Source organism: Haliaeetus leucocephalus, unplaced genomic scaffold (assembly GCF_000737465.1).
Source record: "Haliaeetus leucocephalus isolate CR32 unplaced genomic scaffold, Haliaeetus_leucocephalus-4.0 Scaffold944, whole genome shotgun sequence".
NCBI lineage: Eukaryota > Metazoa > Chordata > Aves > Accipitriformes > Accipitridae > Haliaeetus > Haliaeetus leucocephalus.
The window spans coordinates 1,911,007-1,927,209 of record NW_010973380.1 but is presented as its reverse complement, the minus strand read 5'-3'; the positions used below and the strand labels follow the sequence as shown (position 1 = coordinate 1,927,209).

At 37.8% G+C, this 16,203-nt stretch overlaps 2 protein-coding genes across 7 annotated transcripts in view; one reads left to right on the top strand and one right to left on the bottom strand.

Moving 5' to 3' along the window:
* BRF1 (BRF1, RNA polymerase III transcription initiation factor 90 kDa subunit) overlaps positions 1-16,203 on the top strand; it is a 176,013-nt gene that overhangs the window by 67,400 nt on the left and 92,410 nt on the right. For 4 of the 6 annotated variants that reach the window (XM_010584136.1, XM_010584132.1, XM_010584135.1 and 1 more), the window contains 2 exons: positions 3,153-3,184; positions 12,232-12,304. In XM_010584136.1, coding sequence (XP_010582438.1) covers positions 3,153-3,184; positions 12,232-12,304 — 105 coding nt within the window. The remainder of the gene's footprint in view (positions 1-3,152; positions 3,185-12,231; positions 12,305-16,203) is intronic. The other 2 variants (XM_010584137.1, XM_010584138.1) reach the window with 1 other exon arrangement.
* Positions 14,292-16,203, bottom strand: part of BTBD6 (BTB (POZ) domain containing 6) — a 2,918-nt gene continuing 1,006 nt past the window's right edge. The window contains exons 4-5 of the mRNA XM_010584131.1: positions 15,886-16,004; positions 14,292-15,682 (exon numbers count right to left, since the gene is read on the bottom strand). Of these exons, the coding sequence (XP_010582433.1) occupies positions 14,650-15,682; positions 15,886-16,004 (1,152 nt within the window). The 3' untranslated portion in view covers positions 14,292-14,649. The remainder of the gene's footprint in view (positions 15,683-15,885; positions 16,005-16,203) is intronic.

The following is a 16,203-nucleotide window of genomic DNA, read 5'->3' as shown; positions in this document are numbered from 1 at the left end:
GCTCTCACATTATCCACAGATTACTAGATTATAAAGGCAGAAAGGGAGCATTCTGGCCACTCAGTCTGACCTCTTGCATCACGTTGGTCAAAGGATTCCCTTGAATTAAATCTTTTGAAGTAAAGCCTTTAGACTCATCTCATTTTGATTTAAAAGTTTCTAGTGATGGAAGTCAATTGCATACCTTGGTGAAATCAGTTTAAAAAATGAACAGCAAAGGAAAAACAGTTGAAACTGTTAATGCTTTTTTCTCCCCCCCCCTTTTTAAATTGGGTGCATTTATAACTTAAGTCCTCTTGTGTTTATGTCCTGTTATTTTGTATATCTACAATATCAGTATCTTTCTATCCCTTTGAGAACTTTTGCATGTGCTAGCAGTCTCCATATGTAAAATTATCATTGTTTTCTTTCAACCTCAAAGAAAACATTTCTCTTACGATTGTATGATTTTTGAATACATATTAAGTATTATCTGCTGTTTTCAGCTGTTGTTGTATGTTCTCCTGAACTGTTCCAACTCTGAAAAGGAGTTTGAAAACAACTGCCTGTTTTTACAACTACTTCCTGCTGATAATTGTGCTCACAATATTCACGGTAAAGGCCAACCCATTGCTACTGCATGACTCAAATTTCCCCTTTGCTTTTGCTTTGCTGTAGCAGCTACACATCTAATCAGGGAGAGAGATTGCTGGAGGCTACCTTAAATGAAATCCAGAAATGCCACATTTTTACTGTGACCTTTGCTTACAATTTCAGTGGACACGAGCTAACTTCTCTAAGGAGCAAAGCAACTTTTATGTTAAAGCATCTATAGTGTAGCTCTAAACTGCTCCACAGTTGCCCGAACCCTGCAAGTGGATTTCCCAGCTTCTTAGCTCTAATCTTGTGTCGTTATAAATGCATGCAGCGCGCTCTATTTCTTCTTACTTGGACAAAAAGGTGTTGATTTTTGGTTTTTTGTGGTTTTGTTTTTGGTTTTTTTTCCTAGTAATGAAGCCTGAGCACTTGTAATGTATTAATAAGTTTAGGTCTTCCACCAAAGTGTTTTTAACATTTTGCAGAAGATGAAGAATACTTTGGTATACAGATTTCATGACTGTAACTGAAATGCCTAGGTAGGAAAAGCAGCATTCTGGCTCATCTAAGATCTGAATTAGCATTTGGGACTGATGCTCTCTTTCTGACTCGTCCTCTGTCTCCAGTGACAGCACACAGACTCTAGGACCACTCAGTTGCTCCCTTTGGTGCCTCAGGAATCTGTGAGCTGCTTTTCTTTTGGTAGTTTGGTGGTGGTGGTTTGGGGTCTTTTTTGGGGTTTTTTTTTTGGTTTTTTTTTTTTTTTTATGGTTTTTTTTTTTTCCTAACTTGTGATGAAATCTATTAGATATGAGTGATAATTTTAGTTTATCTCAGTGGTGAAGGTATCTCAGGGTGGGCATAGAGTAACCAGACACTTCAAGTCAGTAACAAGCTAGGAACATTTTCAGACCTAGAATATTTCTCAAGCATAAAATTAGTGTAGCTATTTCTTCCTAGATCTGTTTGATGAGCTGACAGTTATTATGGTTCCTTGGCAATTGCTTTATTAAAGTCTTCCCAATTTTCTCCTTCCTCACTACTTTGACCAAACAGTTACATTGAATTCAGTATTTTTCTGTGTAGGTTTCTAAACTGTATATTTTACAGATCGTTTTTGTTAGCAATTTTCTTACTGTGTTAAAATTTAAGATTAATGTCTTGCATAATATTATCTATAATGGATTTTGGATTTTTTCAGAGACATACTGAGTTTTCAGCTAATTAAATATCCAGCTATGCTGTGTTTTTTTTAAATGCTAAAATTAACTTTCACCAAATAATATTAACATAATGTATTGAATTTTGTAACAAATTTGGAGTACTAAATTCATACAATTTCAAATGCAAACTAAGGCTAGAAATGCTCAAGGATAAAAATTCTTAGCAAGGCCAATGTTTATGCATAAATGGATTATGTTATCTGAATTATTCTCCTTCCATGACTGATAATATTTGGGAGAAACATGTACTGTATTACTTTGGCATACTTATAAGAACATACGCTGATACTTGTCACCACCATCTACCAAACTATACTGACTTCCCTGTATGTTTTTTTTAATAGTGGACTTCATAACACATTGCTACTTACACAAATGCACGTACACCCCTGCATACATGTTTTCTTTGCCTGCCTCACACTCTCTCTCTCTCTCCTTCTTTTGCACTTTACTTTGACACTCCTTTTATTGGTAAAACCAGAACCCTTTCACGATGTTTAAGCCACATCTGAGTAGCTGATAGGAGATCCGGCATGTGTTCATTACTTTGATAGCAGTGAGAAGGCTACCCTTGCACCTTAAGCTTAATGGGTTTTGGTTTTTTTTTCTTTTATTGTTAAGACAATATATTTATAAGTGTGCTTACAATCAGTAAAATCTAATGGAAACTTGTAGCGGTTTTGGCTTGTTTTTAGCTATTATGAGTTCCAAGTGTGTCCATGATGCGTAGTAGACAGTGACCTAATGTTTTTGCAGCAGCATAGGATGTGATGGAGGGAGTGAAAACTCAAAGGTAACAGCTGATTTTCTTGGTCAGAGAAGAGAAGCCAAAGTGGCTTTCTCTTCCGAGCTCTTTCACAGGTCCTTATAGAAGAGGACAGAAGAGACTTATTGCAGTTTTCTTAGTTTGCTCTTCCATCTGTTTTTCTGGGATCCTGGGCTCCTAAGCTGACATAGGAGACTGATGACGCTTTATGTTCTTAAATGAAGTGTAATAAGAGTATTCTATCTTGCTGCTATTATTGTTCTTTGTTATCATTGGGTCTTTCTTAGGCTGCAGTATATGGTGAGTATTCTAAGTCACGCAAGATGTTGGCTTTTTCTTTGAGACCATCACTCCACATAGACAACTTATACAGTAAATGCAGTTGGTGCTGGCAGGATTTTCTGGGGAGCTGAACTGTTAGGTGGATGCTGGCTGTTAGCAGAAGTGGTGCATCCAAGTACCTAGTCTGCATTTGGTGTCTTTGACGGTTAAACCTGGGTTTATTTCTTCCTTTTTTTGTGTTGCTAATGAAGTTAAGAAACAATGTCACATTCAACAAGCATGTGTATTCCTTGACTTCTTCACAGACATGTTACTTGACCTCAGTGACCTTCTTCAGGTATTGTATCTTTTTTGTTTTAAACTTTTGCTGAAATGTTAAACTTTAATTGCAAGGAAAGAGCTGTCATGGGCCATTTGGGATGTTTTAATTTCTCTTTAAAAATTCTGAGTTGGAAAACTACTGGGTTTGTATATCAGAATAATTGTTTAGTGAAATTAAATGTCAAATATTTTTTGCTTTTAATGTTGCAAATAATGTATCAAGAGTTACATCAGGATTCAGAGTCACTGCAATGGCAGAGGGTCATTTTTAAAACAACAGTTGTTGAAGACAAATAACTTTTTTTGGTAGGTAATACTGGGTAAATGGATTAGTGTACTACAGAGAGGCGTTTTATAAAATGTATTTTGAGAGAAATATGCACTTGCTCTCTATGTGGAAATAGAAATCTCTACTGACATATGCTGTCTTACGCTCATTCTCCATGTTACAACTGTTTTACATACAATGTGAGTAGGTTAGTTGCATCTATTTTTGTCCTCCCAGCTGTCTGGGTAAATGGCATCCCTCTGAAGACTATTTATTGCCTGAAGCAATCTGCTGGAATTGCAATAATCAAATGAATCTTGAATTCTTAAAATTAGTAACTTTGTTCTCTTTTCTAAATTCTTATTGAATTACTTTGATTACTTCTAACCAAATACTGCACGTGTAGAATGGGAGGTTTATTTCCTTTTAAACATAGGTGGTTTTTCATGGTGATTGTTATGAAATAGAATGATCACACTAATATGAAGAATAGTCACACAATATGAAGAATAGTCACACAATATGAAGAAGAAGAGGTATTATATCTGTAAAAGAAAAAAAAATGTATTGTCAGCAGGAACAGACAAGAAAGATTGAATGATTTGTCTTTTCCCCTCTATACGTTCCAGCCAGAAAAGGTGTTGAGACGGGGCATGTGAGGACCAAAAGGTTAAAGAGGGGTAACTGAAGAGATGGGAGAGACAGAAATAGATTAGTAGTAGGGAAATATTCAACCCCGGAAAGAGGAAAAATTCAAAATTTCAGTAGCAGGATCCGTGTTATGTATTTAATTGTGTGAAGACTTCTGATGTGCTCTACTTTAAGGTGAATCGGAGCAAGCAGGAATCTTAAATGTTGCTGTTTACTGTAGCTAGCCAGAAAGTTCTGTTTAAGAACAGATAAGTGAGCTTTTCAGGTCCTAGCTTGATTTCTCCCCCACCCTGAGTTTGTTTTTAAAAAACCCCCACCACACAACAAAAAAAAAACCCAAACCAAACAAAAAAAAACTTGGTGGCAAAACTTTTATGGCCCAGGCAGAAACCTTCAGTACATTCTGGTTTAGATCAGCCTTTGCCCACAGATTGTGTGCCTAAAAAAGAAAAGCAATTAGTTCATTAGATTGTACTATATTACCCTGAAGTGCTTTTTTTCATGGACAGCTCTCCCATCCTGAAGTTGGGATGTGAATATCATTAAAGAAAGGTTGTTAGCAGTAGTAGTAGTGGCAGTGGTATTATCTTTCCAAAATACATAACTTGTTCAGACTTACCTGTACAAAATATATCATACTGGTCCAGGTAACTGTTTTTCTTGGTAAAATGAGAATGTTGTCAATCTTATGTCAGAAAAAAAAAAAAATCACATCTGAAAGTCTAAAAAATGAGCTACTGCTGACCTTCTCCAACTCTTGCTTAGATGCTAATAGAAAATTTTGAGATTTTTTCTTCAGAATTTTCTACTTGATGCAGCTCAGATGCTGTGGGAGGTGGAGTGACCTGCAGGGCTGCTAATCATCTGACCGCAGGAATTTTTTGAAGAAATTTACCAAATGAAACATCCTTATGGAATGTCTTCATGGAGGCTACTGACTGAGTTACAGAACACTTTGAAATAGGTTTCAGTACATCTGAGGGGGGAAAAAAAAGGCATAACAGCCTTTTGTGTATTGCTTCATCTAAAAGCAAAACAAAAAGTAAGCTTTCTAACTCCAGCTACCAGCAAAAAAGATAAATGAAAGCCTGTGAAAAAGGCCATCCATTGCTTCCTTTTGCCATCTTGCAGCTAGAAACAATATTAGCTGTACCATTCTGCATCCCACTTAAGGCACCCTCTGCATCAGTGACCTTCAACCAGTGTCTTGCAAGCACTGGGAGAGCTAACACTCTCTGTAGCTCACAACATAAGAAAGGTGGTAGCTAAAAGTAAGAGTAATATGAAGAAGATTTGAATCTGCTGTTACCTGCAACTCAATAGTTGTTTAATGACCTATCACATTTGTGTTCTTTCTCTGTTGTTGCTCTGTTTAGCTTTTAAAAAAACAAAACATGGGGGGTGGAAATCCTAAGCATGGCCTCTTAGGCTCTGGTCTGTACTTGTACAACCTCTCTTCCTGTCTTTATTGAGTTGCTTTGGGATTTGGTCCCCCATTCTCCATAAAAAAATAAAAAAGCTGTCCCATATAGTGTATTATGCTTTTAGAATAGTATTATGCTGCTAAAACTTAGCAATAGAGAAGACCAATTTTCACTGTTAATGGCAGTCTGTTTAAGAAGTCATATCAGTTTTCCTCTTATACTGATGATTGAGATGTGGGAGTTTGTCATGTTCCACTGGAGAACTGCTACATTTCATAATAGTTTTTGGAGCTTCAAAATTGCTGTCATCTTGGAAAAACCAAAAATGTCATGGTTGTGGATTGGTTTTTTTTCCCTTTTTTATTTTTGTTTTGGGGGTTTTTTGTGTTTGTTTAATTGGAAAGGCAATTTCTTTGGTATTTTTTCTCCTGTTTTATCTTCAGCTGAAATATGTCCTGTGTCTTGGAAACCTCCTGTTGAAAGTTGTGTCAGATTCATTATGCCTCTGGTACATTTAGACTTTAAAGCATTATCTGAAATGAACTGAAAATGTCCAGACTGCTGCTACAAATCAGGCTTCTTCCTTGTGCAGAGCAGAGTCATGCTGCATGTTGATTGAGTTGGAAGGACGATCAGTCATCAGTCTCTGACAGGGAAAGTACTTGCTTATATTTTCAAATACTGCATTTTACTTGCAAATACAGTCTTTAGAGAGGTCTGTAATCAGGCCTTTTGTTTGCTTTTTTGCTAGTCCAATCTAAGTGACAGGCCTTGCTTGTTTAGGAGAGTTGCGAAGCTTGTCTAGCCTTGGCCCAACTTTTGAACAGTTTAGGTTTGCTCATCTGTTTCAGAGCACCTCATTCCTTGCACCTGGAGAACTATTTGGCTAAAGTTTTGATCTCAGTGTGGTGAAATGCTGCCTTTCTCATCCTTGGAAATCGCAGTTTCTTTTTTTAGTCTCTTGTAATCTCCAGTGTCATGGTCTTTGCAATGTGGTCATAAAATTTGGGAAGAGGTGTTGGCAGTGCTTTGATCTCCAATTTCAGCCTAGTAGAATACAATTTTTAGTGTGCTTTGTGGTGTGTCCTGCTGTTAAATAAGGCTAATGCTTACTGAAGAGATGTTAGACAGAGCAAGGCTCTTTACAGGTGCGCGTAGCAGGAGGATTAGCAGCAACAGACGTATTTAATTAAAATGAGATGTTTTAACTTGATAACAAGAAATATTGATATCAGAGCGGTTTTGAAGTCCATCAAGGGTTTTAAGATCTTGAGCAACCTGGTCTTTCTTGTAGCTGACCCTGCTTTGAGCGGGAGGTTGGGCTGGAGACCTGCTGAGATCCATTCCAACCTGAACTATACTACGGTTCTAGATAAGGGAAGAGGGAGCACAAGAAGTGAAAATCAGTAACTAGTACTTGCTTGGTCTAGTACTCCTTAGGTCTCTTTTCCACTTAAAAACACAACTCTCGCCCCCTATTTCTTTATCTTCAATTTGTCTAGTCAAGTAACAGTACATTATTGTCCAGGAGGAATTTTATTGTGAGTTATTTTTGGACACTTGTTTTTATTTATTTCTTCTACAGGCAGCACTGGCCTCCTTGATTCCTCTATGCTTGTTGCAAATTACCCTTTGACTTTCTTGCTTAGATGGTATGATAATGGTTTATTGTACTGCTGCCGTGTTGGAGGAAGAATGCTAGGACTACCACATACGTGATTAGCAAAAGTAGACTCTCCCTTCAGAGTCCCCAGACTGAAGGCAACGCTTTAAGCATAGCATGAGAGGAAGCTGCTTAATTTTGATTTGTGTCTCTTCTTGAACTGCAGTCTGACAAGCTGGGTTTGGTACATGTTTGTAGTTTTGTGTATTGTCTTTCGAGGTTAAATGTAATGTTCTGGTTGCAATATGGATCCAAAAAATAAGAAGTTTCAGTTTATTGTGTGGAGAAGGGTAAAATAGAGTATGTTTTAAAGACTATACTCATTTGCCTCAGTTTGTAATACCCTTTGTTCATTTAAAGTTATTAACATGTTGACTGCATTTGCCTTTATTGCCCCTATGCAAATTGCTATGTTGATTGAGTTAATTTAAACAACCTGGTTGGGACCTTCAGGCATTACTATACTAGAAGTGTTAATAATGAATCAAATAACCACAGGTGCCTCTTTCCCCAGCAACAGACACTCTCCTTAAAAACTCATTTGCTTTTCATGCTTGCTTAATTATTTAGGCAAGCAGCCATGGATGTTTCACAGTGTGAATTCTCATCGCGTTCCAACTGCCCGGTCTTTGTCTTTCTCAAAGACAGAATACCTTAACCACTGTCACCATTTGTAGTGTTTTTCCAGAATGCCACACCATGGTCTTCAAAAGCATTTTTGGAAATTTCTCATGGTGAAAGGGTATTGATTTATAAATTTATGGAACTTGTGGTCAAGAAAAAACTTTCATTCAATGATTGCAGCTTTATTTTTTGCTACAGTCCAGAGGTAAAGTGACCTGGTAACTGTAGGAATGGGAGATTCCGTTTCCCAAAGAGAGTTTAAAATTCTGGAAGGTGTTAGACTGATGAACAGGTGAATTCCTGTGTTTCTGGAAATGAGGTATTTGTTGTTGTTTCTAGAAGTGGAAGTATATTGGTATTTGTGAACACATCAGGCATGATGTGAAAGCAAGAGGAAATTATGAAAGGCTAAGAGTCCCTATGAAAGTGTCCCTTTGAAATCAGCATCTGATGACTGACAGATGTGAAATGAAAAGACTGTGTCTCCAAAAAATACTGTGAAGGGCAAAGAGTATAACAAGTGGAAGGATCTTTCTGTAAAGATGAAACTGAATAACTGGAAGCCATTCCTTCTCCAAATGCCCCTTTTAGCTAATATAAAGTGTTCTATAATGAGCAGAAATTACCTATTGGTAAAGGACAACATCTTAGAGAATCTTAAGTTCTCCTGTAAAAACTTAAGGGTAAAACCAGGGTTTTTTGCAGTGCCTTGGTGAGCACATACTTTTTGTCTGAAAGATGTCTTTCTGCTGAAGACTAGTTGTTTTTTTAAAAAACAACAACTCAGTGGCAGGTCCATATGTTTGTAAACTTACTCTGTTAAATGTGAACTGAATGTAAAATAATATGGTAAAAACTATCAGGGTATGCAGATATTTTAAGATATCCCCTCTGACAGAGGTCAACACCACTCTCCGTTGTATTAGGTGTTGATGCTCAAACCGAGTGGTTGCATCAAGTTTAGGGAATTTTAGTATCTGATGAAAGTATGCAAACAAAGAGTGCCTGTCTCATGAAAGTCTATAAAACAGTTGTTACACTTTGACAATTTTGATTGGGGAGAGTTTGGGGAAATGCTGCTTTTCAGTATGATCCTTTTAAATTAAGAAGGGGGAAAAGAGGCCAAAGTTGATGAGGTAAGCTTTAAAGCTGCACCAATTCAAGTCTAAGCCAGAGGCATCCTTTTAGAAGGGCATTTTTGTTTATTCACCATTCTAAGGACTCATATAAAATTAGGCTTTATGAATGCAAATGTCATATGGTTCTAAATTTGGAGCGTTAAGCTTTTGATGGATTGGAGTATATGAATTTTTATAAGAAGTTCTTAATGAAGAAAGAACTAGAAATTAAAGTAGGCCTCTAAATTAATTCTCTTAATTTTCTAAACTTAATGGAGTGCAAAAAAACATACAAATGATGAGAGTAAAGAAAGACTCTATCTATATGCCTATTATATATCATATCTGTCATAGGATCTCTGTGTGTGTGCATGAGTAATAGTTGAAATTAGTGACAGCAGCATAAAATTTTAGTGAAAGGGCCTTCTTCCACTAAACCCAGAAGTTCTTAAATATCATGTTTCAGCAGTTCAATGCCATTACAGATTCCTGGGTGAGCTTTATGCCATTTTTAATTTCCCATTTATGAGAAACGCCCCAGAACCTGTGAATATCTGGTAACTTTTAAAGATGAGAAGCGTATTGTTTGAGAGGGCCTGAAGTCTCTTTTCCTACTGATTTGCCAGGAAAACTGGAAGTAATTAAATATTCCTGATTCTTTTTGTGACTTACCCTGGCATTAAAAATGTGTAAGCTTCATGAAGAAAACAATACAGAGCACGTAATCCACTGTATATTATGCTTTTTTTCTAAATTGATAGTGACCAGAAACTGCAAAGAAATGCACTTGTGATCAAAAGAAAGAAATTCCCTCATGTATAATTTCGATTTGAATTTATTATTTTGTGTAAATACACTGCCTACACCTTGAAGTTGGTCATAAAACACTGATGATGTGGGTGAAGTGGAAAAGCAGGTTAGGTTTAAGTACATTACTTCTCAAATAGACTATGGATCTGGAGACTTTTAGTTAGGCCAAGGAGAGGAGGATAAACAGTCATTGAGCAATTTTATTATGCATTTGTCTTTGCTTTTAGATTTAATTCGGCACCCACTTTGATTGTTAGAACTTCACTAAAAAACCCTGCTTCATTATGCCTCTTCATACTTACTTGTTCTTTGATGATTGCATTTATGGAAAGTGCTTGGGAGGAGTCTTTTAGAGTGACATGGTTTGATGAGGACAAACATCAAGTATTTGGATGTCGTGACAAAAAAAAGCCAGAAGGAGAAATACTTCTCTGAATTTGAGGGTGATTTTTTTCCTAGACAAAAATGAAAGAACTAGATGAGTTTGTGAAGCCTGTGATGGAAACATCATACGTACTTGGCTCCACTGAAGTAACTTTATTGATTTGTGCAGTGAGATTGTCCTTGCAGAACAAGATCTAAGTGATGAGGTTTAAGATTTATAGTAACTTGGTCGGCCAACTTAGAAGGCTGAAACTACAGCCAAACCCCCATTCTTTATGTTAATAATTTTTAGACAAAAGGTCAAAACAAGCTGTTCCAAGCTTGCAGTGAAATCTAGAGCATCTAAAGCCAACTGAAACCCTGCAGATACTTTGCTGTAGTAATGTCTGTTCTGTCTCTGTGGCTCATGGAAAGTCACATGTTCTCAAACTCTTATATGAATTACCAGATTCAGTAGGTGCTTATTTTTCTGTATAAAATTTGGTGACTTACTTCCTAGGAAATATAATTATTCAAAGGGTATATTTTGTTCACTTCCCTTCCTATAGAATAGTATTTCTATGTTGTCTGGTATTTCAGGAAAAAAAAGGACAATAAAATTTAAGACTACACTTTTGTGTCTTCTAGGCCAGTCCAACCATTGGTCAGACACAACATGGAAGATATTCAACACTTTCCACTAAATACGGAATGAATTACCATCATGTCATGTACACTTGATTGCGTAGTCACTTTCAGGATACATGATCATTCTGAGGATTTCTTTGAAATTCTCATTTTAAAAATCTTTTCAATTTGAGAAAAATTCACATTAAGAACACTTTCACATAAAGAAAAATTTTTAAGTGCTAGGTTAAAATGTGTCAGTATTTTTTTTTTTTTCCTGTTTAAATATATATATTTTTGCTAGCTTGGTAGAAGTATCTGTACACTTGGGAGGAAAGGTTGCTTTTAAACTAATGTTGGTAAAGCTCTTTTGTGAAACTGAAAGAGAATATATTTAGTAACAGGATTTTTTATTTCCATAGGCTTGTACCATAATCAACAACTCAGTTGTGCAACTGACTGCTTAGTAAACACCTTCACTATCCTGGCATAGGAAAGAGGGGGGCAGTTCTGTTACATGAAAGCAATAGAGTATATACTACCCTAAAAAAACCTATTTGTTTGGAGTGTAGGAGGATGGAGGTTTTTATACTAACTTTGACCTTTACATACGCCTTGGGGGAGCAAGGTATTCATGGAGCTTCGTGGGAACATTTGGGGCTGATTGGGAACTGAAGTATATCCTGCCTTTCTTGCTGACCACAAAAACACATCTTAAGATAGTGAAAGAAAACTTCCTCAGACTTTTAAAATACAAATGTAGTTGCCTATGCTATAAATTGCAAATCAGAGCATGAAGAGTAACTTCTCCCCTCAGTTTACATCCTCCTGAGCGTGGCAGTGAAGGAGGGGAGGGGAGGGGAGCAGGGCTCTGTCCCTGGCTCCTTAGCAGGTTTGAGGTGGTTTAGGGTTTTTCTGAATTTATTTATCTTTTTTTAATGTAGGGTGATCTGGGGCAATGTCCAAACAGTAAGAGATGACAAATAATCCTGGGGGCATGTAGCACCCCTCCTTGCTTTGGTGGAAAAGTCTTGGTGTGTGCTTGTGCAATACTTAATTATCCCACTTCACATGATCATACAGAGCTGAAATTTGTACGTACTTGTGACTATTTGTCCAGGTTTTGTTACATTACAAGATAAATGACACATTATATGTACTGATATTATATTAAAGTCTACTTAAGGCTTTAACATGTTAGGTGACAACTGAAAAATTGTCCTAGTACTGCAGAGCAACACTGAGCCCACTTCATGAAGAGCATGACAAACAACTTTTTTTTTTTCCAGTATAAACTTAGGCTTTGATTTACACTGCTAATTTGTGCAGCTTTTGACAAGCACCACGTATTATTCTGTACCTATGAATATTGCTTGTATTACTTCAATTGAATTTTTTTAAAGCAGGTTGTTTAAGATTTCAAAAGTTGGGGTTTTTTTTCCTTTCCATATAAATGTTCTATTAAAAACATTTGTGGTTTAAGATTTAAATAATGTTTTTTTTGTCTTTTAATAGGTGAATGTCTACGTGCTGGGAAAAACTTTCCTTCTGTTGGCCAGAGAACTCTGCATAAATGCTCCAGCCATAGGTATTTTTTTTATGAGTTGACTTTTGAGTATTTGGGTGGATTTTCTACATGGTTATTTGACAAGAATATATATGTATGTGTGTATATATACATAGTCTTGTGTGCTAAATACCAAAGTGGTAACTTAAAAATGAAGCTGGAATCAATCCAGGCAGAAGAGCATTGTGCTGAATTGCTGACTATGAGAGCCTGTTCTATGTAAGAGTTTTTTGGGAGCTAGATGCCATTTTCTTTTACAAATAGTTTTGTTGCTTTTTCTGAGAGTAGTTTAGGCTATTCTGAGACAATGGGCTGCTGTGTAACAAATTTGTGTGTGTCAACAAGCTCGCACAGGCCTGTCACACTTCAATTCCACAGAGATGCAACATTTGATAAATATTTGCCAAATTTACTATCTGTCCATCACCTGTAGCTGAGGTATTCAGTGCTTGAAATACAAGTGGCTTGATGGAAAACGAGGAGCAACTTTCTCCAAGCACATGAATACCTTCTTAATTAGTCAGTCATCACTGAAATCGTAACAGTGATAGGAAGGTGGGTTTTAACCAGTCAAAAGGGTAAAAAAGCTATTGTCTAGGCTGTAGCTTTTAAGCGAAGGGAATTCATGCCAGTTCCAGTTAAAAGAGTGTGTTTATAGAGAGGTCTTGTGACTGTTACCCACCTCTGTGCAGGAGTTTTCTTCTGTATCTTTACCCATTGTCACTCCCACTCTCCTTAATCTGTACCGAGAGAATCGGATGCCTTTGTGTTCAAGAACAACACATGCGTGCCCCTTCAGATGTACTCAGCTGGGCACGTATCTCTCTTCCTCTGCCGCAAGAGAACCAGCAGCTCCATACTGAGCACCACTGTAACACCATCCAGATAGTATGTGGCAGTGCACAGCTACCAGCCATTGTGGTGTGCTGGCTTCGTTAGCGTAGCTTGATGTCTGGTAGAAAGTTCTTGTTTTCAATAATTCAGTTGCCTTCTTATTTTTCATTACTTTTTTTTTTTTTGAGAGAGAGAGCGAGAACAGACAGAATTTGTATTGCAGCTTAGTTTCAAGGTGAAAATTAATGCAGCTTAGGAAAAGAGAAAGCCCTTTTAATTTAAAGGTAGAGGTACTTGTTAAACATCAGAAAAAATCCCAGTTTAGACTGCTGTTTGAGTATTCCTTCCAAGGTCATTATAACAAGTGAGATTTATAAAAAACAGTTAAGTATTTCTAATTGGCTCATCTGTAATGATTGTCAGACACTTGAGAAAAACCACCTACTTTTCTCAGAGTGATAAAAGTTAAGGGTACTAGCTCTAAAATGACTGCTGATAGTGGATGGGACTCTGTTTTTAGAAAAAAAAAAATAAAGGGGGAGGAAAGATCCAGCAGCTTTTGTTTAAGGTGGCTTGTTTCTAATTAGTAATTTTGAGTGAACTTAAAGAACATACTACAAGTATTTCTCTCATGTCTGCTCCTAAATGTGATGATGGGATGTATATTTAGATAGTGGCTGCCAGTACTACAGCTCTGGGCTAAATCTGTGATGAAGCCTGTCACTGCATTAAGCTTCATCTGTATGTCTTGACTCTGGCCATTCAAGTGGGGTGTAGTTTGACAGGTGCAAGAGTCAGCGTTGCTGTTTGCTGGGAAGGCTGGAGGTTAACACAGATGATGTGTGTGAATGGGCATTAGAAGCTTTCAGATATAACCACAGGATGATTTTGATCAACTTTGATTACACTCATTGTTTGTCTGTCTTCAGGTTAGGCAACACACAAAAACCCCTGAGCTTCCACATATGTCAGCTCCCTTTTTCGTGAAAGACAATAAAGGCTGCTGATGGATAGTCTCAGTTACCAGGCAAGGGAACCTTCGTATTTGCAGTGATAGCATCCCTGCGTCGATGTACACAGTGAACAGACTACAGTATCATCACCCCTGTTAACTGTACTATAGATGAATTAACAGACACAAGCCACAAGATCAGCAATGATCAAGTACACAGGATTTAGGGCAAGTAAAAATGTTTTATATTTCACAGATTCGTAAACTGCTCTAGTTTAGAACATTCTGTTTAAGTCAGCTGCAGTCTGCAAGTTAGTCATCTATATACAAAATAAATGCACAGTACGTGCAAAATTTAACATTTTTCTGCTTGTTGCAGTCTTAATAATTAAGTCAAATAGCTTATGAATAAATAAAATAAGATTAAATTCAAGAGCATTCCTTCACTTATTTGTATAGCCTGATGTAGCAGATAGGTAAGTAGCGTAACATTCCATACTGCTGCAAAGTTTGTAGTAAAACTGAAAAATCCCTTAATGTGCATCATCGCAGTATTGGAATACAATCAAGGTGAAATGCATCATGCATAGAAAATGAGCTCAGGTATTTGTCCTCCTTGTACTCCGGTTCCATTAGTACTGTCCGAGGAGCACTGGAACTGGAAGGTCACTTTCCCGCACTGCACTTCAGTCATTCCCTCTTGCCCAAAGTAACTGAGTTCGTTACCATCAAGAATAGCACTTACATTGTAAAACGTGTCTTGCTCGACCTGCACAGGGTGTTCAAACCACACAGAGAAAGTGTTACTGGAGCCGTCGGAGGTAAACTTTGTCAGATTTTGAGCAAGGACAACTCCTAAGCGCTTCAGTTCGATTTTGACGCTGTATTCAGCTTTGCCACAGCTTGACCCATACAATCCCAGTCCTGCTATAAATATCCGTTTGTCTACAGCAAACTGAATACTGTCACATCGCCCTCGGTACCTCCACTGATTGCTGCGGTATGCAGACGACTGAAACCGATGGCATCGCTGAGGTACAAGTCCTTTTCTTTTTGTCAGTGGAAACTCTAGTTTGGGTTTATTTGCAGCTGTGTACCACAGGAATATGTTGTGAGTTTCCTCAAGGGTGAGGATGTCAGACTGGGCAGCTCCGTTGGCAAACTCTTCCAATGTCATGGTCGGAATCCGCACCAAGTACAAAGCTTTTCCTAATACACTCCTCTTGTTGCGTGGCGTAACTGGCAGCCCTTGCCTTTTGCATTCAGCCTCTGCCCAGTTGAGAACGGCCTCGAAAACTACCACTTCCTTGGTGTTGAGTGCCTCCCGGGTTACAATGATCTCTAGTGTTTGTTGATCTATCTCACAGAAGCCCTCTGACTTCAGTGCCATTTCTGCTTGAGCATCAATCACTTCCCAGCAGCGCTGCGTCAGCTCTGGCTCCTCGAAGAGCCTGCTCTGAGACAGCAGGACACAAGCGTTCTTCGCTTCTAAACTGGTCTCCAGAAAATTGACGCAAGCCTTTGCTAGGGCCGGCACGATGTACTTCTTGGCAGCATACAGCGTCGCCAGAACTGTATCAGCTTCCAGGTCTATTTCATCACTATACATGTATCTAGATGGGGGGGGGGAAATATAGGCCATGAAAGACTGATCTACAGTCATCTTTGCTGGCAGAGAATTTGACATTCAGTATTTGTCAGAACATGAAGCAGACAGTAATAAGTGCGTATTGCACAATACCAATTAGGAGATGTATATTTTATAAGCTACTTTGATTCTGTCCACGTAATTAGCAGACTTGTAGTGGCCACTTACTTTAATAGGATTAGAAAGGCTGCAGGTTCCACATCTGGTATATGGATTTCAGATTTGACCTCTGCGAGATCACCATAAAACATAGCATAGAAGACAGAGCTACCAACTGCCAAAACATACTGGAAAATAAAGAGAGAGAGAAGCCTCAGTAATACGTATTGGTAATGGCTGAGTGTGCTGGCTTTTGATAAGAGCTACACTTAGGGAAAGTTAAAAGCTGCAGTGGAGGCAGAAGACTGACTTAGACTGTTCCCTGTAATTGCACTGTATGTGAACTGCTTCTGGGATTAGACGAGAGCTTTAATGGGGGGGGGGGGG